Below are 21,297 nucleotides of genomic sequence, written 5' to 3' on the forward strand. Positions count from 1 at the left end.
GCAATTGCGCGCGTCCCGGCTTTGCTCTCTTACGCGCACGTAGCCTTAGCGAGTAATAGCGAGCTGCGGAAAGCGTCTCACCCGACTTCATCGCCCGGACGCGTCGAGCCACGGTCGTCTCGCTCCGCCAAACACGGCGATCTCGCTCTTCTCGCTCCAGCGATGCCGCCGAGGACCGCAGCGACGACCTCGAGCGCCGCACTTGCGCTCGCAGACGAGCCCAACTCGTCGGGCGAGGCTGTGCCCCCGCTCGCGTTCGACACAGAGGACGAGTTGCGCGCGGTGCTGGACCGCTTGCGGGACGATCTGCGCGGGCGCGTCAAGGAGCGGTGCGAGGGCTCAGAGCAGAAGGGGAGCAAGGGCAAGGGCAGGGCGCAGCCGATGAGCGAGGCGGATCGCAAGAAGGTCGACGACTTGGTCCTCAAAGTGAGCCGGGCGGGCACGGTCTTTTGCTCGGGACCTGGCGTTTCCAGCATGTGTCACAGCCGTAACTTGCAGCTTCGCGGTGCTCGCGCCCGCTTGCTACCAAACTGCTGAGGGCGAATCGCCTAGCAACGCTTGCTGACCTCGTTCGCATCCGCCGTCCTGCAGCAATTCTACATCAAGGTCGAGTCCATCATTGCGTCCAACTGCACAATTGCTGGGCACTCGTATTCGGACTACCAGAAGAAGAAGAAGCGCGGCGGTGCGTGCCGCTCGGTCCGTCGTTCAGCCGTCTCTTCTGACCGAAGAGACTTCTCTTCCCGCAGAGCTCGGCAAAACCCAGCCGGTGAACGACGAACTGCATCAGCGAGTGCTAAACTACCAGAACGAGCTGTTCGATGCGCGCGAGATCAACGCGCAGGAGCGAGTTGCAGCACCGGCCCGAGCCGGACAGGTACGCTTCGCTTTAGTCCTCGCGGTGGATCAATCTTTGACGTTTGCTACCGTTGCAGTATGTCAAAGGCGTTGTCGACCTCGACAAGGAGTACCTTGCGAAGCTGGAGGACCACCGATTGGACGTGCCGGAAGAGCTGGCGCTGCCGAAACCTCGGTCCCGCAAAAGTCTCGGAGGGGCAACAGGTGCGGAACATGCACTCGCATCAGCAGCGATGTAGTGAGCTGACCCTGACCCCGTTGTCCACTCCAGGGAGCGTGGAGGCACCTTCGGCGGCGCAGGCCCAGGAGTACTACGAGCAAGGGCGTCAGTCTCTGGACCATCTGCTCGAAGTACGTCTCGCTTGCCTCTCAATCGAGACAACATGGTCTCTGACAACTCTGCATATTTCCAGGAAGTGCCGAAACTTACCACGGCGGCAGAGGAGGCACGGAAGGTCGCACTCGATGCGGCAGCGCTCGAATGAGCCGGACTTTCGACTCGGTGTTTAGCTGTACTTCCCTCGCTGTTGACTGTACTTTGCCTGTTTTGCTTCGGAGGCTCGGCCGAGAGATGGCAAGAATGGGTCGACGGACTTAACGAGCGGAGGCGAGGCGAGGCACTCTCTCGCCTCGACGTGCCGACCGTCCTGGCCGCCGGCCCTGCTGCGCTGACGCCTGCTGCTTCTTCACTGCCTGTGCGTGCTCCTGCACCCGCCCTTATCCCTCCTGCGTCTACTTGCTTCGGTGCCGTCCTTCTCGAAGATGGCTTCGGCTCCTCCTCCGAACGCCGACAAATGGTCTGCTAAGCGCTACAATTCCAACGCGAGCTTTGTGTACTCGAGCAAGTTCACGAGCCCGACCCTCGACCTCCTCGCTGCACAGCCTGGCGTGCGCTTCCCTTGCCTCTCACCCGACCCCCACATGGACCGCTCACGCTCGTGTGACCTTGCAGGAGCGCATTCTCGACCTCGGCTGTGGTTCAGGCGAGCTCACATGCGAATCCCTCGCTCCCGCCGTCCTTCCCGGCGGTTCCATCGTCGGGCTCGATGCATCGCCCGACCTCCTCGACAAGGCTCGCTCGAACGCCGCCGCTCTCCCCGCCGACGCGAAGCAAGGTGTCTCGTGGATCGAAAAGGACGGGCATGCGCTCGACGAGGTCGACGGTCAAGGGACGTTCGACGCGGTCTTCTCGAATGCGGCGCTGCATTGGATGAAGCGCGATCCGGCCAAAGTTGTACGCGGCGTGCATGGCCTGCTCAAGCCTGGGGGCCGCTACATCGGCGAGGTATGTCCTCTACGTCTGCTGTGCTCGCATTGGTTCTCGCATAAACTGACCCGTCGGACATTCAGATGGGAGGCGCGCTCAACATGGTCGGCGTCCGCTCGACTTTGCATCGCGTGCTGGCCGAGCGGGGCATTGACGCCGAGAAGCTCGACCCTTGGTTCTTTCCGACGCCGGAGGTGTACCGCAACATACTGGAGAAGGAGGGCTTCCGAGTCGAGAGCTGCGGTACGCCCCATGCTTCCGCTTGACTCGTCCGCATCAGCCCTGTTGATTGACGCGGCCTTCTGACATGTAGAGCTCGTCCCTCGTCCAACGTCCCTCCCGACGGGCCTCCGCGGTTGGCTCGAGACATTCGCCTTTGCTTTCCTCGACGCTCTCTCCTCTCCCGCCGAGCGCGAAGCCGTCATCGAGGAGGTGTGCCGGAGACTCGAGATAGACATGAAGCACGACGTGGGGAACGGCGGCAATGGGAAGTGGACGGTCATGTATGTCCGGTTGCGGTTCAAGGCGTGGAAGGAATAGATGCTGGAGGGGCAGGCGCGCTCGGGTAACTCTCTCCGAGTCGCTCCGCATGTGGAATGTATACATACCTTTTCAGAGCGCACAAAGCAACCTACAGCCTCGCTTGCTGTTTTGTACGGGCGATATCGCGCTGCATTGCCCTTGTCCGCTCGCCCAGCTTGCACACTTGTTGCACACCAATCCAGCTCCACTTCCCTTCTTGACTTCTCGTATCGGTTTGGCGTGCTGAAGTACCTGGCCTGATCCCGCGCTGGCAGCCGAGACTCCCTTCTCTGCTCTGCGCCGCACTTCCGCTCACTCCGCGCTGGGTATCTTCTGTGTCGAGACCACCAGCTCCCTCACGGTCTTTGTGATACTCTATGATTTCGTTTTATTTCAATACGCCAGTGAAAAGGAGCCTATACAGCTACACCCGCCCGTTCGAATCCTTTCGAGCGGGGGAAGGGGAAAAGAGCGTGTGGAAGAGGGAGACATCAGCAGGGGAAGGCAAGGGAGGGCGAACAAGCGTTCGCAGCGGCGGAGGAACCTGCCAACGCCGGTACAAAAAGAGGGAAAAGGGTCTATAGGCAGGGCCAATCCGCTCCGGAGGACGTCGGACTAGTTGTCGAGCGTTTCCTCGACGTTGGCGAAGAGCTCGACAGAGGCAGATGCCTCGCTCTGCAGAGCGCGGCTGGTGCGCTCGTACTCGAGGAGTTCAGTCGCGTCTTCGAGCGCTTCGGCGCCTTCGAGAACGACTTCGCCGAAGCCCGCCTCGGGGGAATAAAGCGGCGGTGCCTCGCTCGATTGGGCGACGCGCTCCGGGTCGAACTGCTCGTGGCGCGCAAGGGGCGGCGGGCGCGGGACGGTGAGGAAGTAGATGTTGGCCTCGTAGGCGGTCGGGAGCGGGAAGGGGAGCTCGAGCAACGAGGGCGGGAAGGTCGAGTGCTTCGGGCGGGCGGCGATGCTGTGCGGGCGGACAAGCTCGACAGGAGTCAGCACCGCCTCTGGACGGCGGAGAGGAGAGCGGGAGAGACGCACCCCTGCTTGCCCACGGCGAGAAGGCGCTTGACGGGCGCCTTGCTCACTCCGGCCTGGCGGCACCACAAGACGGCTTGGCGGAGATGCTCCTCGACCCACTCTGCCTCCTCGGACGCCTTGCGCACCGCGCGGAGATGCCTCCGCGTCGCCTTGCCCGCCCAGCACGACTCGTGGCCCTTGCTCTTGGCGTCGGCGAGCGCGACATACCTCCCCCGGAGGTCGCGCAGGCGGATAAGCCACGCGAGGTGGTGCGCGCGCAGGCCGCGCTCGGTGAGCGGCGGCGGGGCGAGGCCCGCGCGGGACGAGCGTCGGGACCGCGGCGGCGACGAGGGCGCGCTCGATGCTGGCGAAGCGGCGCTATCGGGCGACAGTGTCCCGTCGGAATCGTCGACGGGAGGGCGCGGGATGACGGGGCTGCGCAGGTCGGCGAAGCGCTCGCCCGAGCGCAGGAGGGCGTAAATGCCGCTCAGTGCCACTGCAGCCATCTTTGCAGCTCGAGAAACGACGGGCGCGGGAAGGAAGAGTGCGCAGGGGAGAACGAAGCCCGAGGCTCGGCCGGCGCCAGGCGGGACCCCAGGGGAGGCGCAAGGGGGACTCGCACTTCCGCTCTTCCGCCTACGTCAAGCGCCGTGTCCGAGCTCTCGCTAGCGCACACAGCCCTGTCAGGGGCGGGGACGCTGCCCGTTTGCACGACAGGAGGGAGGAACGGCAAGGCGGGGACGTTCGTCCGGAAGGAGGCGGTGCCCTCATTTCGTCTTCGCCTGGCCCGCTCGATTGCGCTCTTTCTCCCTCGCCTCATCCCGCTTGTACCACTGCGCACGCTCGACTAGTCAGTACGCGGACAACGAGAGTGGGGCCGGAACAAACGCACCTCGACGCCGGTGCGGATGCCTTCTTCCAGCGACTCGATCGGCTCGTAGCCCAGCAATCTTCGTGCCTGCGGCCCAGTCGCGGCTCAGCACCACATCCCACTTCTTTCGTTCGTTCATCCGGGCGGGGGGTTTGCCCGCGGGAAAGGAGAGAACGGGCCGACGTACCCGCTCAATGTCAAAGTACATGTCGCGCAGCACGTAGGCCATGTACGCGCGGTTGACGCCGCACTCGTCCGGCCTCCGCCCCTGCACCCACCCGGCCCACTCGCTCAGCGTCGCAAAGAGCATCCCGACGGCCGACGGGAGCGCGACAGGCTCGTACCACCGCGGCGGGCGCGCCGAGTAGGCGTGGTACACGGCGCGCGCGAACGACCAGAAGGCGATCGGCTCGCCATTCGTGATGAAGACGGCTTGGCCGGCCAGCGTCAGGTCCGAGTCTGGTGCACTCGAGTCGTCGACGCCGGTAGCAGGACGGAAGAACTGGTTCCAGCGGTTGCGAGATGAGGGGAAAGGCGGGTCGTCGGACGGAGGCGGGTTCGCCGGGTCGATCGGTTCAGGGTGCTTCGAGGTCGGGAGAGCGCGGCGTTGGACGGTGCATGCGATGGCTGGCAGGCGGTTATCGAGAGTCGTCAGGGGTATGGGCGGGGCGTCGAGGCGCTCGGCGGCGAGGAGGTGCGCGTGAACGACGTTCTTGACGGTGACAAAGTCAAAGAGGTTGAGGTTGTCGCCCATCTGGAAGGCCGACTGGCCTGCGTTGTAGACGCCGATAAAGCCAGGAAGCACTTGTCGGTCGCCAGGTCTGTCGGGGCGAGCACCTCTGTCAGCGCGAGGTCACGGAAGAGGTGGTCGAAACGAACCCGATGATGCCGCCTATCCGCAGTGCGCACGTCAAGAGGCCGTCCTGTCCGTTCGCCTCGAGCACAAGCTGCTCTGCCTTGGCCTGTGCGCGCAACAGTCAGCACGAACGGAGAGGGCGCGCACGAAAGCTCAAAGAAGCGCACCTTTGTACCGGCATACGTTTCCTCGCCCTCGTCCTCGTCCTCCCTGATCCTCGGCATCCTCTCGTCGACGTTCTTGAGCGCGACCCCTTGCTCATACACGACCGTCATCGAGCTCGTAAAGACGAGCTTGCGCACGCCCGCGTCCCGGCACGCCCGCACGAGCGCCGCCGTCCCTCCCACGTTGACCTCGCGCCACACCCGCGCGCTCGCCTTTGCGTGGGGCGACGCCGTGTGAAAGACGGTCGTCGCGCCGCTCGCGCGGAGCGCCGCGAGGACCGAGTCGTACGAGGTGATGTCGGTGCGGAAGAAGCGGTAGGGGGCGCCGGACGGGGTGTCGAAGCGCCGCTGGGTGAGGCCGAGGGACGCGACGTGCGAGGCCGGGTGGCGCGAGAGGAGAGCAGAGACGAGCGCGCCGCCCAGGAAGCCTTCGCCGCCGAGGACGGCGCACGACTCGGAGGACGACGAGGAGGTGGGGGTCGACATGGCCGCGCGTGTGCGTCTCGGTGCGCCTGGGCTCCGTTACAGCGTAGTGTGCACGCGTCTACGCGTCTCAGCAGGGTCTCGCGCGTCTCGTGCGATGCTCGGGAGAAGCAGAGGGTGTGCTGCCCGCTCGCTCGTACGACTTGGCTCCGCTCAGGCGTCAAGTGCCGCTCCGACAAAGCGTGCAATTTTGCAGGAAGCCTTGCACGCTTGCTGTGTCTGCTACTGTGCACTGTACGCGCGCAGGTCCGCCTCGCTGGCCGCCTGCTCCCACTCTTGGCTTTCATCGCTCAACGGCACCTCGACACCTCGGCGGCCACGGCATCGCAAAGTGGTGCCGCGCGCAGTTGTCGCGATGCTCGGGACCTTGTTTCTTGCCGTCTGCCGCCCGCTCAACAAACGGAATCGACGCTGGCGTCAGCTGGCGCTTGCTCCGGCCCCGAAGTGCTGATCCCGCTTCCTGTTCCCCCTTGAGCTCGTTGGCGGGACATTGCTGCTGCGGGCCCTCTACTTTGCGTGGCTGTCTGCTGGGCATGCTGCCCGTGGCGGCCGCTGAACGGGCTTCCACAGTCTCGGCGCTCACTGCTCGCTCGTCAGCAAGCAAAAATGGCGGAAAAGCTACATTCGGTACTGCAGGGGGCTTCGGACTTCAGGGCGAGGGATTCTTCTAGATGGCGGGCGGAGTGCGTCGGACGCGCAGGTACAACTACAGCTGGAGGCGTGGTGCGCGCGGACGGGTCTCTCAGCGGCGGCGGTTCCCCTGCTGGAGGAGCATGACGCGGACGATCGACGTAAACATGTTGATGACGTTGAGGATGATCGAGATGGATTCGCGGATCGGGTCGGCGGGGATGCGGCCCGTCTTGGCGAGGTGCGCGTGCTGGCGGACCTGGAGTTGCGAGCGGAGAGGACAGGCGGGCGAAGAGAGCGGCAGGAGTGAGAACAGAGACCGGGAGAGTCAGCAAGTGAACTGGCTGCATGGGGAGACGACGGCGGCGCGGACGAGCGCGGAGAAGAGAGAGGACGGCGACGAACCCGCTGGGTCGAGTAGAGGGTCATGCCGGAAAAGACGGCGACGCCGCCGTACGCGCCGACGGCCTCGAGCGCCGTGAGGGTGCGGAGGGCCATGTTGGGCATGAGCATGGGCGCGAGGCTCGAGCAGATGAGGACGCCGAGGCCGGCGAGGAGGGGCCCGCCGAGCCAGAGGTACTCGTCGGCCTTTGCGGTCGCGCCGACGTACGAGATGCCGCCGACGGCGCCGGCGGTGTAGAGGCCGGCGCGGGCGAGGATGGCGGGCGCGAGGAAGAACATGGGCGAGAGGGTGAGGCCCTGCATGGCGCTGAAGAGGGCCCACGAGGCGTAGTGCAGCGGCGAGTCGGGCGCGGTGCCGTAGACGCCGTACATCGAGCCGATCGAGAGGACGAGACCGCCGCCCATAGCGACCCACGGGTTCAGAGCCATCAGGCGGTAGGTGAAGCCGTTCTTGAAGGCGAGCGCGGCAGTCGCGGCCGTGATGGCGAGACCGAGACCGGTCATCTTGTACGTGTCACGCAGGTACCTGTGTGAGGATGCTGTCAATGCCGGCTCGCTGCATGCGCGAGAGAAAGTGACGGAGAACGCACTGCCACTCGAAGTCGTGCAGGGGGCTGACCTGGCGGTTAAGGAGGAGGTTGAGGCCGATGGCGCCTGCGACGCCGACGCCGACGTTGATGCCGACCTTTGTCCAGTCGACCTGCTGGCGCGCACCTCCGCCATAGTAGCTGGGAGCGGGCGAGGTGGCGACAGAGCGCTGCGCTCCCGAGCGGGTCCACGCGCCCTTGAGCTGGTCAAAGGGCGAAGCGGGCGAGGGCTTGCGGGGCGTGGGCGGGTGCTGGTGGAGGAAGGCGGCGCGGGCAGACGACGAGAAGAGGCGAGTCGAGGGCCGCACGAGGGCGGGCGCGGAGGCGGCGGCGAAGAGGGCGGGAGCAGCGCGGGGTGCGGCTGCGTGTGCGACGAGATGCGGCACAGTGCGTGCGAGGGCCTGCATCCTTTGGGTAGCTGTCGGTGAGCAGGTGAAAGAGAGGAGAGAGCTGGATCGACGGCGGCGAGTCGGCGCTGGCGGTGCCGAGGGTGACGACGGCGACGGCCACGGCGCGCCTCCACCTGCGCCCGTTCTCCTGCGTTCTCGCACCCTCTGCTCCCTCACACCGCTGACTCACACAGCACTGCCTCGCTCTTGCAGCACTGGCTCAGGCGCTGTGACTCAGTCTCGGTTGCACCCGCGTCTCGCGTCCTCGTCCGGCTCCCTCTCCCGCACCTTCTTTCGCATCGCCGACTGCCTCAGCTTCAGCCTCGGCGAACCGCACCGTCTCTGGTTTTGTGCTCGTCCGAGTCTGAATTCTCTGCTCGGCACGACTCACAGCTCATGCTAGAGATCCGTCGGCTCTGCTCGATTCGGTCTGCGCCGGCTTTCTCTTTGAGCGCATGCTAGAGTGCTCTCTGTGCACCTGACCAGTACCGCATTGGTCAAGCAGACTGTCTACGTGCATGCCTAGCATAGCTTATAGGCGACCTCGTCGCAGGATCCAAAGGGGCCGACATCGCATGCTGGCCTCCGAACGACTGGAACGTAGGTGTTGCTCCAGTCTTTGTGCTCACCCAGACCATCCCAATCAGCTGCAGCTCTTCACTCTCACTCTTTGCCGTCGCTTCCGTCGGGCAGAGCTGTCCATTCGAGCGCCAACTCGCCCCTGTTCGGACTCAATGCGGAGCAGTGTATTTCGACCAGTTGGGCGCGAATTGCATGTGCCCGCCCTCCGGCCTCCATTGCCCGCACGTTTGCTACCGTTCTCCTACTCAACGGGCCGCCACTACCGCGCCAGGTGGAACTCGCCAAACCATGTAGGACTCGCCTCGTCGTCTTGCTGCTCGAAACCTCGAGCACTCGATACAGTGACGCGGGTCGTCGAAGCTCTGCCGAGCGCACTCTCGCAAACAAGCGAAATACTCTTCCTGAAAGCGGTGAGCTGGAACTCGGCAGAAGGTGGAGAGTGACAGACGAGCGAAGACGAACGGAAGCAGCGAGGAGAACCTTCGCAAGTCGCACCTTGGACACTCTCAGTGCGCTCAGCGCTGCGAGCCCGCCGCCTAACTATCGATGGCAGAGCGCGGTAAGCACTTGCCGCGAGACGGCGATTCGCGTGCACCGTCAGCAGGATCGGCGCGGTCAACGTTCTTCCTCCCCCTCTCGTTGCTCTCCCTGCGCCTCGACCTCGACCTCTCCCCTCCCCACTGGTCCCCCGCGCTCTCGTCCGTTCACACTCTCGACGTCCCTGCAGAGCATCCCCGCTTGCAGAACGCTGCTGCACCGCTCAGAACGTAGGTCTGCGCCCCCTCCCCACTTCCATCAGCTGATGAGGCTTCAAGGTCTCCGATCTCGCTGACACCAGCCCTCGGCGCTGCACAGACTCGCGAACCTTTTCCCAATCTCTACTGCTACCTCCCGGTGAGCCCACCAACCCTACATCGAGCTGCGTCCTGCTCTCCAACGGACGGCGGAACGGCGAATGCGCAGGACCGCGGCTCGGCGTTGCTGCGCCTGGTGCATGTCTGCTGCTGGCAGGCTAAGCGCAGGCTCTCGGCAACAGAGGCGCCTACCGAGTCACCGACAAACCAGCACCTGAGTCCGTTGCTGACCTCTGCCCCACTTGCGCCCGCAGCCACCATGTCCGCCCAGCTCGAGCAAGCGCGCGCCGAAGGCCCCAAGACGCACCGCCTCTTTGGCATGCCGCTGCACGGGACGTACGCGCCCTTCCTGCACAACACGATCACGCGTCTCGCGGGCGTCCCGCGCAAGTACAGCAAGATGGAGTCGACCGACATGGAGGCGTTCTTGGCCTACCTCCGTAGCGACGAGTGCGCGGGGAGTGCCGTCACCATGTGCGTAATCGCCTCCCTCTGTTCTCCCGAGCGCAGACGAGACGAGCGTCAAGCCTGACGGGACCTCCACTGTGCGATGCAGGCCTCACAAGGTCGCCATCTGCCAGCACCTCGACGACCTGACCGAGGACGGGCGCAACATTGGCGCGTGTAACACGGTCATTGTGCGCAAGGGCCCGAACGGCGAGCGCAAACTCGTCGGGCACAACACCGAGTGCGTGCCGCTCCCCGCCCACTGGCTGTGCTTCTCGACCTTTCGCGAGGTTGAGCGGGCTGGTGTTCCGGGAGTAGACGCTGACGCTGGTTCTCGTATGCTCCCGCAGCTCGGTCGGCGTGCGCGAGTCGCTCCTCCGCGCTGACGACTCGCACGTCAAGTCGGGCAAGACTCGCCCTGGTGCGGTTCTCGGTGCCGGTGGTGCTTGCCGGTACGCACCTTTACACACGCGTTAGCTGCAGTAACGTGGGGTTGAGCTGATCATTGACCGCTACCGCCCTGCTCCTCTTCACTCCGTGCGCTGCGAATTCGATATCGATCACAGCGCCGCCGTCTACGCGCTCGACCAGTGGCTCAACTGCTCGCCCATCTACGTCGTGAACCGCGACGACGCCGAGGTCGCCCAGTTCATCGGCGACTTTGCCAAGAACGCGACCGACAAGTTCAACCCCAAGCTCGTGCACGTCAAGACGGTCGAGGAGGCCGAGAAGCTCGAGGCGCCCGGTGCGTCGCTGCTCACTGCCGGTGTGCAGGACACGGGCTGGAGGGCGAGGCTGACTCGCTCGAGCGTGCAGCATACATCGTCTCGGCCGTCCCGGCGTTCCCGCCCAAAACGTTCGAGGAGAAGCAGGCGCGTGCCGTGTCGGAGGTCTTCTTGTGCGTCTCACACTCCGTCAAAGTGGCGAAATCACAGGCTGACCCGAGAATTATACTCTAGCAACAAGCCGGAGAAGGGCGTCATTCTGGAGATGTGTGTTGTGCCTTTCCCTGCTTGCGCAAAACCGGAACGAGTTACTGATGAGCCGCTCTTCGCTGGACAGGTGCTACCACCCCGACATTTGGACCGAATTGGCGCAGATCGCGAAGGACGCAGGCTGGAACGTCGTGACGGGCGAGCAGGCCATGATGTGCGTCCACTTCACCTTCCTCGGCCGTATCTGCCAAGCGTGCCATCGCTTGCGACGGCTATAACGGACATTGATGAGCTCGGCGCTGACCCGATTTGCCCGGCAGCTGGCAAGGAATTGAGCAGCAGCTGCTCTGGCTCGGCGTGGAGGAGAAGGACATCCCCGTGCAGGAGATTCTCGACACGGTCGCGAAGCAGGTGGCAAGCGACAAGGAGAACAAGGCGGAGCCTCCCTTGGAGTAGACGGGCGCACAGCGAAACACAGAACGCATTTATTCAACATTTATCTCGTCGCGACTCCTCGTCTCGCCTGCTCGCTCGTCATCGCTGCAACTTCTACTCGGCGAAAAGCTTCTCGTAAGTCGACATCGACTCGGCAAGCCGCTGCAATCGATCGCTCTGCGGAAGAAGGTAGACCGCATCTCCTTGTCTGCGGCTTCTTCTGCGGCCGTATGCGGTCTCTCGCCTTCTCGGCTCTTGCGCTCGTACTAGCTGCTGCGTACTACCGCTTTGTGCACGACAAGGCCGCCATGGCTCCTCAACGCGACTTCTACCTGTTCGGGACGCCCATTGCGCACTCGCGAGTTTCCCCCACATCGACCTTGCGCGCACTGCGCACCAAGACTGACAGCCTGGGCATGCGCACAGGCTTTCTCCCCTGGCGCACAACACCGTCTTTGCCTCGCTCGGCTTGCAAAGCTACGAGTACAAGCTGCACGAGACCGCCTCCTTCTCCGACCCGTCCGTCCTCGACCTTCTGCGCTCGCCCACGTTCGGCGGCGCAGCCGTCACGATGCCGCACAAGGCGGCTGTGTTGCAGTACATGGACACACTCGGGCCCGAAGTCGAGGAGATCGGGTCGATGAACACGGTCGTCGTGACCGGATCCGTGCAGGGCGAAAACGGCAAGCAGAGGGCGAAGCTGGAGGGGCGAAACACCGACGTTGAAGGAATCAGGTGCGCGAAAGGAGGAGCGGAGGAAGAGCCGAGGCAGTTGCTGAACCGCTTCCGCTCACACAGGCGAGCACTCCTGTCGACGCTGCCGGAGGCGCAGCAAGAACTGGAGAAGCCCTTCGGCGAGGGGAGAAGCGCATTCATCAGTGCGGCTCGGCGCATCCCTTCCGCGACAATCAGAGAAGGCTGACATGCTGTCACGCGCAGTCGGCGGCGGCGGAACGACCCGTGCTGCAGTATACGCCCTGTCCTCCATGGGTCTCTCCCCCATCTTCCTCGTCAATCGCGACCCGACAGAGACGGCGTCCATCATCTCGACACCTGCGTTCGCCAAGTACGACTTGCGGGCGCTCGAGAAGGAGGAGCAGTGGGGCGAAGAGGAAGCGGAGAGGATCGCCTGCGGTGTCGGCGCGATCCCGAGCTTCGAGCCGCAGACTGAGGGGGAGAAGATGGTGTACCGGCTGGCGGAGCTGGTGTTCGAGTCGAGCGGGAAGAAGGAGGGCAAGCGACCATTGGTGCGTGCGCTCCTGTGCTCCGTCGCTTCGTATCGCGACTGACGGCTCTCCCTACAGCTCGAAATGGCCTACAAGGTACGATTGTCTTGAAGAGGACGAGCCTCTTGACGAGACTGACGAACCTTCCTGCAGCCACATGTCACTTTGATGTACAAGCTCGCCCAGCGACATGGCTGGCACCCGATCGGAGGTGAGTTCTGTCCTACAAGGGCCAGCACTGATATGCACAGGTCACGGTTGTTGCAAAATGCCTTTACTGACGAGCCTCGCTGCAGGCATCGAGGCGCTGATCCATCAAGCTTTCGCACAAGACGTTTTCTGGCTTCTCGACTCGCCACACACGCGCATCGACGGTCTCCCATCCGACAAGCTTTCGCAGGCGGGAGCAGTAGCAGCGCAGAAGGTGCGAGAGGCGGCGGGTGCACCAGGGGCTTAGTCCTCACACGGCAACGAGCTCGCGTTACGCAATCAGCCTGTTTTTACGCAACCACCTCGGTGCGCCATGAGCTGTCTACTGGCGACAGTGCATGTCCGACAAACGAAGAATGCGAGAAGAGGGAGAGGTGTTAGAGGGTCTACGGCAGAAAGGACCAGTACGAGATGCTCCAGGCAGTCTCGTGCGGTAGATGCCAATGCCGGAGGCGCTCAGGTGTGGTGGGACTGTCGTGGCAAGAATGAGTAGAGGGAAACGGCTCCGGTATACGCCGAAGACTTACAGCGCGCTGGTGCCGCCTCGAGCGCGCACGGGCAGGACTTGCCAGCTTGTACAGCGTCATGGCCTGCGATTCCGGGCGTCAGCATCTCGCACAAGTAGATCCTCAGAGCAAGATACGCACAGCGGGTCCACCGCAGACCCGATTCGGCTCGTCGCGGCACGTCATGTCGCACTTGCCGTAGTCGATCTCCTTCGTCGAGGGCGCAAGGCTCGTACCGACCCAGCACTCGCCACCGTACTCGATACCGACATAGGTGTATCCCTCAGCCTTGGCTTTCGACAGGCATTCTTTCACGGTCTTCTTGGTGAGCGAGAGCTGCTTTGACCAGCCGCGGTCGGACCCGCCGAGGTAGCACCCTTGATACCTGCGCACCACTTCAGTCATTCAAGACGAGCTGACGCATCACCGGGAGACTCACTTGTAGCCGTTCGAGCTGGTTACGGTGAGCGGATCGCTGGAAGCAGGAGCACAAGTTGAGAAGGCCAGCCCTGGATAGCGAAGAGTCGAACGCACCTGCGCAGACCCGTTGCACCAGGCGGCGGGTACTTCCCTGTGTATGCCGTAGACGGACCGAGGAGGGCGGGCGTGACGAGGTTCGGGCAGGAAGACATGCCCTTTTTGGCTTTGGCCGCGGTCTTCGTGACAGGGTTGCAGCCTGGCAGGCTGTCAAGGTTGCCCAGCACCACCTGTGAGAGGCAGCATCGGTCATGCGAGCACGAGACCGCAGGGACGGCCCAGCTTGCCTCGTCGACATCGGGAGTCTGCATGACGAGCATGATCAGTGCCTTTCGTTTCACGGGCGAGCCGACGGCAAGGTTGACACGCACCTTGCGGCAGTAGCCCTCCGTAGTGCGCTCATACAGCTCGAGCACCTGTGCGCAAAGCAGCCACGGACAATGTCAGTGTTATATTGCCATGCCAGCATCGTCAGGGGAACGAGTCGGGCAGACGGACCGGGCAGTCCTCGATTCCCCCAGAATCGTTGGTACAGATGTCGGCAGCCTGCTGCAGGATGTCGACATCCCAGCCGCTTCATGCGAAAGGTTAGCAGGTGGGCATCCACATTGAAGCTGGACTCTGAGGCGTACTTCTGAAAGTCGCCGTGGTAGCCGTAGCCAGTCGGGTCACCGTTCTGGTCGTGCATGCCTCTCGTGAGTACGAAACGAGTGACGAAAGCGGCAGGAACGAACCGCCAGCACGAACGGTGACTTGGGGTTCTTCGCCAGGTCAAAGTAGCCCGCCTTGGCGAGCGGGTCGATCGACCACATAATCTCGTCTGTGCGTGGACATGTGCGTGAGCTCTGCGGCCACCGGAGAGAATTCGGGCGTCAACCGACAGAAGAGCGTGATGATGCGCTTCGGGTGCGAGTCGGGGCAGGCTATCTTGTGTAGACCGGTCAGCTTCGCCCTGACGAGCCATCGTCCAGCTCGGCCTCGACCGGCCGTCGTCAAGCTCGAGAGCGAAAGAAGAACGTACGTCCAGCCTCGCCGCCGATCGGGTACGACATGTGCGACTGGTCAGTCTTGTAGAGATCAACGCCATTCCAGCACGACGGGAAGCGGATCTCCTGTTCGCAGTAAGCACGGCGGCTCAGTATGGACACCATCAACATCTTTCAAGTGGTAGAACAAGTCCGACGCACGCCGCGCAGGCCGTTCGGGCAGTTCTCGCTGGGCAGCTCCGGCTTCCTCGTTGGCTGAGAGCCGCCTAGGCAGTTCCAGCCGATGGCTTGGTCAACGGGGCTCGACTCGTTGTACGTGCGGCGCATCGGGTCGCCCACGAGCATCTTGAGACCCTTGGGGAACGCGAGGAGCTTGGTCTTGTCCGTCGGGTGCGTACGGTAGAGGTAGTAGCTATGCTTGATTGTCAGCGATCGACTTTCGCGTCACGCTAGAAATGAGACATACATGAGTCCACCGCCGACCTGCTCGACCGACGTGAAGGTCCCGTTCGCGAACTCGAGGTATAGCTGCGGAGTCCAGTATGCCGAGAGGTCTGCCTTCGCTCGGCACGACGTGCACTCGCTCGCGCGCAGATCGTCGTACGCTGCTTGAGAGAGAGTCCGTCAGCGACCAAGACGATCCGCTGTCGAAAGACCATGCGCGCACTCGAATTGAGCGAGAAGCCGCTGCCGCCCGAGATCGTGTGCGCGTGGCCTGCCGCCGATCCGGGCGAGACGATCGGGTCGGCGCGCTCGTGGACCAGGACATTGTCGCAAGGCAGACGGAAGAAGGCCAGAGCTCCCGGCACAACGACCAGCGTTGCGAGGAGCGTCTTCAAGAGCATCTTTGGCAGAAACAACACGGAACGAGCGGGGGAGAGGGGGCGAAGCCGGCTTCGCGGGAATAGGACAGCAAGAAGAGAGACGAGCTATGCCAAGAAGCAGGGCCACGGGCGACAGAAAGCGAGCAATTCGGGAGACCGGCGGCGAACTGCGACCGTTGACGAGGGGTGCGTGTCTCGGTGCGCGAGCGGACCGGACTGACCGATGCGCGAACGCACCTGTGGGGCATCTGATCAATTGTGCGCGTGTTCTAGACGCGCAGAGGTGCGTGCGACGCGGCCCGGAGGACCAAGCGGCGAAGCACGTTGAAAGACAGGGCCGCCGAGCGAATGGAACAGCAGAAAAGCGTCGACGAGGCTGATAGCCCCTTGATCCGAGATGCGTCACGCCTCACGCAACTTGCACTTGGCCTCGCAGGCGCAGACGAGTGAGAGGAAGCAGGCTCCGGGCAAGTCGGCCCGCGGGCGGTGGGGGAAGAGTCGCACTCCGCTTGCACTTCTGCCTCGTACTCGACAAGCTCTAAGGCGCTCACAGCTCACCATGCCTATTCACCACATCGGTGCGCTCTGCCTGCCCGCCCCCAACAAGCTAGGCGACCCGCGCTGACCTCCTCCCCCACATAGTCCTCTTCAAGCTCAAGCCCGAACTCTCGCAGGAGGACCGCGACTCGTTCCTCACCATCTGCCAGGAGGGTGCGTCTCGACTCGCACGATCCGGCAATGTTCCGAGCTGAGTGAACTCGCAACATGCAGGTCTCGCCAAGGTCCCCTACGGCATTAACGATGCGATGGGCCCGCCTATGAACGACGCCTTCGCGCGTGGATACGAGTACGGGCTGTACCGCTGCCTGAAGGACGTCGAGGAGCTGCAGGCTTAGTGCGTCGACGTTGTTCGCCGTTTCGAGGATGCCACGAGCTGACCTGAGCGTCTTGTGCGTACCCTCCCGCGCAGCCGTACGTGCCCGGAGCACATGGAGCTCATCAACGGCGTTGTCAAGGAGCGTGTCGCGGGTACGTCGCTGTCTCTTCGTCGCCCGCAGCTGATGCCGAGCTGATCGGTTGAGTTCCATCCTGCAGAGATGTGCAGTTTCCAGATCCAGGCTTAGGCGATGGGCGCAATTGCATAGCAAGGTACTCAGTAATGCACGAACGGCTGCGAAGGAAGCGAAAGCAGTCGGCCTCGCGCGAAAGCCGAAAACGAGGAGAGCAACTTGTAAGAGGCAGCACACTCCAGCGGAAGCAGCCGCTCGACCGATTGCGAGAGCTGAGTCGAGCCTCGCAAGGAGATAGGCCGCGCTCATGTGGCTGTGTAGCGAGGCCCGAGTCGTCGAACTGATGAGAACTGGAGGTACAAGCGAGTGGACCGAACGCAGCGTGGGCGCAGTCGAGCCTGGACCAGCGCAAGCAGCCACTGTGGATCGGTAAGTAGCGCTATCGTGGCTCAACCAGCGGTGCAGTGTGAGCGGTGTCGGAGGAGAACCGACACTCGCCTCTCTCGCTTCGACCTCATTCGCGCCGCCACCGCTAGACTCTAGAATGGACTCGGCCAAGCTTGATCAAGCTGTGCAGGACTGGCTGCGACTCGAGTGCGCCCGTCTCCAGCTCCATTCGCTCGTCTCCCCCACTTGCTGATGCTTCGTGCCGACACCTCGTCTCGCACAGCCGAGTACGCCCCTTTCCCACTCCTGGCGTATAGTGCGCAACGCTGACATCCTGGTACATAGAATGCGACGACCCGCGCCGAGATCGAGGAGCTCTTCGCCTCCGGCAACACCGCCGAGCTGCAGAAGCGCTTCTCGCACCGCATTGCGTTCGGCACCGCCGGCCTTCGCGGCGCGATGCAGGCCGGTCCTGCCCACATGAACGACTTGACTATCCTGCAGGCGAGCCAGGGTCTCGCCAAGTACGTTGAAGAGACCGTGCAGGGCGCGAAGGAGAGGGGCATTGTCGTCGGGCACGACCACCGGCACAACAGCGCCCAGTTTGCGCGCTTGACGGCAGGTGTATTCAGGAGGAGGGGCTGGAAAGTGTACGAGCTTGAAGGACTCGTCCACACACCCATGGTGGTACGCATCTAAATCCTCCTACGTTCTATGGCCTCTCCTTGCTGACAGTGAAGCATGCGTAGCCCTTCTCGGCTAAGCAGCTCAACGCGGCGCTCGGTGTCATGATTACCGCTTCGCATAACCCGGCAAAGGACAACGGCTACAAGGTGCGCCGCGCACTGGCCCAGTATCGTTCACCTGAGCTGAAACATTGGCGTGCGCACAGGTGTATTGGGAGAACCACATCCAGATCATCCCGCCGCACGACTCGGGCATTGCTCGCGCAATCGAAGAGTCGCTCGAGGTGGACGAGGAGGCGTGGACCCCCCCTGCGGCGAGCGACGGGTGGAACGGAACGGAGGACCTGATTCAGCAGTACATGGACATGGTCGCCTCTCTGTCTCTGCACACGGAGTATGTCTCGTGTCCTGTCACCTTCCAACAAACGCTCACGTGTACGCCGCCAGAACCAACGCGAAGTGCCCCCTCCTCTTCACCATCACGCCCATGCACGGTGTCGGTCTCCCCTTCGCCCTCCGCGCGCTCGACGCCTTTGGCTTCCCGCGCGACAAGGTCAGCGTCGTTGCCGAGCAGGCCTCGCCCGACCCCGACTTCCCGACCGTGCGCTTCCCCAACCCGGAAGAGGCCGGCGCGCTCGACCTCGCGCTCGCGCACGCCGACCGGGTCGGGTCGACGATCGTGCTCGCGAATGACCCGGACGCGGACCGGTTCTGCGCGGCCGAGAAGCAGCAGGACGGAGAGTGGATGGTGTTTACGGGCGACCAGCTGGGCGCGCTGCTCGGCTCGTGGGCGATCGAGCGGCACCGCCAGACGGGCGCTCCTATCGGTGCGTCGTACTCGAGCTCTGGACCGTGGTATTCCAATCCGCTAACGTCGGCGAGAGCAAACAGAGAAGCTCGCCATGTGCGCGTCGACCGTATCGTCCAAGATGCTCGAGGCGATGGCGCGCAAAGAAGGGTTCGTGTTCCGCGAGACGCTGACGGGGTTCAAGTGGATCGGCAACGAGCTGCAGAAGCTCGAGGACGAGGGCTTCACGCCGCTGTTTGCGTACGAGGAGGCGATCGGGTTTGCGAACGGGACGACGATCAAGGACAAGGATGGGGTGCGCCTTTCGACTCGGATGATCAGGATCAGGATCAGCGAGTGACGGTCTGACCGTGGCTTGATGGCGTGCGTGCAGATCACGGCGCTCGCACTCTTCGTCGAGATGGCGACCGCCCTCTCTCGCTTCGGCAAGCCCCTCTCGGTGCACCTCGACTCGCTCTACTACGAGTGCGCTCCCCACCCCGCTCCCTGTCCACCCGCCGAACTCTCAAACTGACGTGGTGAGGCAGGTACGGCTACCACGCGACGAGCAACAGCTACTTCATCTGCCGCGACCCGGCAAAGACGGACCGCATCTTTTCGCAGCTGCGCTTCGGCAACCCCGACACGGTGCGCGCTCTCTCTCCCTCCTTTGCCGTGCATGGCTCCCTCCCCTCCCCTCCCGAGCCGGACTGACCGGTCCCCCACCGGCGCGCGCGCGCGCAGGACTCGTCCACCGCGCCCGCGTCGCTCCTCCGCCTCCCGACCTCGCTCGCGGGCTACCCGCTCACGCTCGTACGCGACCTCACGGTCGGACACGACTCGAGCGCGCCTGGGCCGGCGCACGCGCCGAGGCTGCCCGTCGACCGCGGGGCGCACATGGTGCAGTTTGCACTCGGGAGCATGGACGACGAGGGGGAGGGGGAGGAGGCGGAGGGAGGGGAGAGGAGGGATGGGGTCGAGGTGATGGGGACGGTGCGCACGAGCGGGACCGAGCCCAAGGTGCGTTCTATCTGCCTCTCCTTCGCTTCCGCCTTGCCCTCGACACGAAACGGCACGAGCTGACGTGCGTGTGCGTGACTGCGTCGCCGGAAAGCACAGATCAAGTTCTACCTCGAGGCGCGCGGCAAGAACCGCGTCTTTGTCCGGCAGAAGCTCGTCAAGGTGCGCGAGGCACTCGGGCGCGAATGGCTGCGCGTCGACGAGAATGGGCTCGAGAGGCCGTAACAGACACGAGGCCGTTTCTCTTTGGAAGCATAGAGTGGGTTTGCACAGGATCTTGTCTACGGGTGTCATCTATCTGTCGGGAGACGGTCCTGCGCGCAAGAGAAGGCGGAGATGAGATCGTGCCTACCACGAGGAAAGAAGCGCGGGACTCGACGCACCCGCAGCATGATGCTCAGCCGCTGCGTCCCGCCCACCTGCCGGCCGTCCCACTCTGCGCGCTCGAGGACCGCGTGCGTGTAGTGCGTGCGGAGGTGTTCTCTGCGCGAGTGAATGGGGAGTGAGTCGTGCGGTTGCGCAGGGGTGAAAGTGAGCGGGTCTCTCGCGATCGCGTGAGGGGCGCTGCGGGACTCACGCCTGGATGTAGGCACTCCCGGGTTCCAACAGCACGTCGAACCGATCCGGCCCGTCCCCCTCCCCCTCTCGCTCTCCCTTGCCCGCGCCCGCCGAGACGCGCTCGAAGCGCATGACGCGCGCGCCGCCGAGCGAGACGCCGACGATGGTGCGTCCGAACGCGTCGAGGTTGTCGACGTGCGGGGCGATCGAGCCCGTCGAGGCGAGGTGGAGGAGGTGCATGATGAGATGGGGCGGCGGGGACGCGGGAGCGCGTGGTGGTGGTGTCGCGGCGGCGGTGGTGGTGGCGGTCGGGGGCGCGGGGAGGAGGGCGTACACCTTGTCGAGGACGGCGTCGAGCGCGGAACGCTCGCCACCCCCAGCAGGAGGCGCGACGTCGTGCCACATGCCGTCGCGGACGAGCATCTCGCGGTACCGGCGGATGACGCCGTCAAAGTGGCCCTCCTCCCAGGCGTAGGCGTCGTCGCCCATGAAGAAGGGCGGGGCTGCCGGGTCCCAGGGCGGGTTGTGGCGCTGGTGCTGCGTGAGCCACTCGCGGCGGCGCTTTCGGCCTGCGGCCGAGGTGCGCGCGGGCTGGTCGAGGAGGGCGAGCGAGTGACGGAGGAGGAGGGACTGCTCGGCGGGGGAGAGGTAGGCGGGGAGGACGGAGAGCGCCGGGTGCGGGCTGGTAGGGGTGGTGCCCGAGGAGGAGAAGCAGCGACACGACGGGTGGAGCGGGCGCAGGAGCGGAGCGGCACGGCGAGCAAGCATTGGTGCGGGTGCGGGTGCGCAGCGTGTGCACAAGCCCGTCGGGAGGTAGCAGGAGCGAGTGAGGGGTAAGAGGGAGAGGAGGCAGCGAGCGAGCGAGGAGCGGGGGACGAGAAGCAGGACAGGGGAGGGAGAGGTGGGCGGGTGTGCGCTGTCCTTGTGTGAGCTGGTAGAGTGGCTGTATTGAGCATACACACGAGCAGAGAATAGGGCGAGGTAGACGCCGCGGGGCTGCCTGTCGCCGGTGAGCTCGCCTCGCCTCGCCTCGCGTCGCTCGCCCGTCGCGGCTTTGTCTGTGTGCTTCCGGTCCCCGCCGCCCCGTCGCCGTCATGTGAGTTAGCGAGTGCCTCAGAGGGCTGCACTGGCACCGTCCATCCCACCCCAGCCACCCCCCGACCCCCGCCGTCACCACCGACGACCACCGCGAGCACCACCCCCCGCCAGCATTTTCGCACCCCATCCTGCCCACCCTCCACCCGTCCCTGCGCACCTCTGCACCGCCCGGGACACGCCCACAGACTGCACACACCACCCTCCAACTCGCGCGAGAACCGCACAG

General features: G+C 64.1%; 11 protein-coding genes across 11 annotated transcripts; 6 read left to right on the forward strand and 5 right to left on the reverse strand.

Annotated features, from left to right (window-relative positions):
* Positions 1 to 162: 162 nt before the first annotated feature.
* On the forward strand, positions 163 to 1,343 carry JCM10292_001776 (uncharacterized protein; the record flags this gene model as incomplete). Its single annotated transcript, XM_076650048.1, has 6 exons — positions 163 to 426; positions 592 to 685; positions 750 to 877; positions 936 to 1,062; positions 1,130 to 1,209; positions 1,272 to 1,343. 6 exons carry the CDS (start codon positions 163 to 165, stop codon positions 1,341 to 1,343), a joined length of 765 nt encoding a protein of 254 aa, XP_076504342.1.
* Positions 1,344 to 1,620: 277 nt separating this feature from the next.
* JCM10292_001777 (class I SAM-dependent methyltransferase) lies at positions 1,621 to 2,665 on the forward strand (the record flags this gene model as incomplete). The annotated part of the gene is made up of 4 exons (XM_076650049.1): positions 1,621 to 1,746; positions 1,811 to 2,143; positions 2,209 to 2,368; positions 2,439 to 2,665. The coding sequence occupies 4 exons, from the start codon at positions 1,621 to 1,623 to the stop codon at positions 2,663 to 2,665; spliced, it is 846 nt and encodes a 281-aa protein (XP_076504343.1).
* A 597-nt stretch (positions 2,666 to 3,262) lies between these two features.
* On the reverse strand, positions 3,263 to 4,167 carry JCM10292_001778 (uncharacterized protein; the record flags this gene model as incomplete). The annotated part of the gene is made up of 2 exons (XM_076650050.1): positions 3,263 to 3,608; positions 3,683 to 4,167. The coding sequence occupies 2 exons, from the start codon at positions 4,165 to 4,167 to the stop codon at positions 3,263 to 3,265; spliced, it is 831 nt and encodes a 276-aa protein (XP_076504344.1).
* Positions 4,168 to 4,428: 261 nt separating this feature from the next.
* On the reverse strand, positions 4,429 to 6,038 carry JCM10292_001779 (uncharacterized protein; the record flags this gene model as incomplete). The annotated part of the gene is made up of 5 exons (XM_076650051.1): positions 4,429 to 4,494; positions 4,554 to 4,619; positions 4,720 to 5,353; positions 5,412 to 5,494; positions 5,556 to 6,038. The coding sequence occupies 5 exons, from the start codon at positions 6,036 to 6,038 to the stop codon at positions 4,429 to 4,431; spliced, it is 1,332 nt and encodes a 443-aa protein (XP_076504345.1).
* Positions 6,039 to 6,777: 739 nt separating this feature from the next.
* Positions 6,778 to 8,061, reverse strand: JCM10292_001780 (uncharacterized protein; the record flags this gene model as incomplete). The annotated part of the gene is made up of 3 exons (XM_076650052.1): positions 6,778 to 6,924; positions 7,071 to 7,593; positions 7,658 to 8,061. 3 exons carry the CDS (start codon positions 8,059 to 8,061, stop codon positions 6,778 to 6,780), a joined length of 1,074 nt encoding a protein of 357 aa, XP_076504346.1.
* Positions 8,062 to 9,738: 1,677 nt separating this feature from the next.
* Positions 9,739 to 11,317, forward strand: JCM10292_001781 (shikimate dehydrogenase family protein; the record flags this gene model as incomplete). Its single annotated transcript, XM_076650053.1, has 8 exons — positions 9,739 to 9,953; positions 10,036 to 10,167; positions 10,277 to 10,378; positions 10,493 to 10,671; positions 10,743 to 10,824; positions 10,886 to 10,918; positions 10,989 to 11,075; positions 11,182 to 11,317. The coding sequence occupies 8 exons, from the start codon at positions 9,739 to 9,741 to the stop codon at positions 11,315 to 11,317; spliced, it is 966 nt and encodes a 321-aa protein (XP_076504347.1).
* Positions 11,318 to 11,526: 209 nt separating this feature from the next.
* Positions 11,527 to 12,979, forward strand: JCM10292_001782 (uncharacterized protein; the record flags this gene model as incomplete). Its single annotated transcript, XM_076650054.1, has 7 exons — positions 11,527 to 11,654; positions 11,723 to 12,031; positions 12,095 to 12,174; positions 12,236 to 12,543; positions 12,601 to 12,618; positions 12,676 to 12,733; positions 12,819 to 12,979. 7 exons carry the CDS (start codon positions 11,527 to 11,529, stop codon positions 12,977 to 12,979), a joined length of 1,062 nt encoding a protein of 353 aa, XP_076504348.1.
* A 209-nt stretch (positions 12,980 to 13,188) lies between these two features.
* JCM10292_001783 (DUF1996 and WSC domain-containing protein) lies at positions 13,189 to 15,546 on the reverse strand (the record flags this gene model as incomplete). The annotated part of the gene is made up of 15 exons (XM_076650055.1): positions 13,189 to 13,203; positions 13,260 to 13,322; positions 13,380 to 13,623; positions 13,678 to 13,713; positions 13,773 to 13,945; positions 14,003 to 14,020; positions 14,087 to 14,131; positions 14,214 to 14,289; positions 14,348 to 14,391; positions 14,450 to 14,535; positions 14,597 to 14,638; positions 14,737 to 14,827; positions 14,903 to 15,113; positions 15,168 to 15,306; positions 15,369 to 15,546. The coding sequence occupies 15 exons, from the start codon at positions 15,544 to 15,546 to the stop codon at positions 13,189 to 13,191; spliced, it is 1,461 nt and encodes a 486-aa protein (XP_076504349.1).
* Positions 15,547 to 16,084: 538 nt separating this feature from the next.
* JCM10292_001784 (Dabb family protein) lies at positions 16,085 to 16,649 on the forward strand (the record flags this gene model as incomplete). Its single annotated transcript, XM_076650056.1, has 5 exons — positions 16,085 to 16,103; positions 16,168 to 16,236; positions 16,297 to 16,420; positions 16,496 to 16,554; positions 16,621 to 16,649. The coding sequence occupies 5 exons, from the start codon at positions 16,085 to 16,087 to the stop codon at positions 16,647 to 16,649; spliced, it is 300 nt and encodes a 99-aa protein (XP_076504350.1).
* Positions 16,650 to 17,079: 430 nt separating this feature from the next.
* Positions 17,080 to 19,640, forward strand: PRM15 (phosphoribomutase PRM15; the record flags this gene model as incomplete). Its single annotated transcript, XM_076650057.1, has 10 exons — positions 17,080 to 17,157; positions 17,268 to 17,609; positions 17,672 to 17,755; positions 17,815 to 18,002; positions 18,056 to 18,435; positions 18,500 to 18,711; positions 18,790 to 18,881; positions 18,944 to 19,043; positions 19,140 to 19,415; positions 19,515 to 19,640. 10 exons carry the CDS (start codon positions 17,080 to 17,082, stop codon positions 19,638 to 19,640), a joined length of 1,878 nt encoding a protein of 625 aa, XP_076504351.1.
* Positions 19,641 to 19,705: 65 nt separating this feature from the next.
* Positions 19,706 to 20,741, reverse strand: JCM10292_001786 (uncharacterized protein; the record flags this gene model as incomplete). The annotated part of the gene is made up of 3 exons (XM_076650058.1): positions 19,706 to 19,729; positions 19,799 to 19,898; positions 19,993 to 20,741. The coding sequence occupies 3 exons, from the start codon at positions 20,739 to 20,741 to the stop codon at positions 19,706 to 19,708; spliced, it is 873 nt and encodes a 290-aa protein (XP_076504352.1).
* Positions 20,742 to 21,297: the final 556 nt, after the last annotated feature.

Source organism: Rhodotorula paludigena (genome assembly GCF_050403205.1).
Source record: "Rhodotorula paludigena JCM10292 DNA, Rt_paludigena_JCM10292v1_ctg31, whole genome shotgun sequence".
NCBI classification, from domain to species: Eukaryota; Fungi; Basidiomycota; class Microbotryomycetes; order Sporidiobolales; family Sporidiobolaceae; genus Rhodotorula; species Rhodotorula paludigena.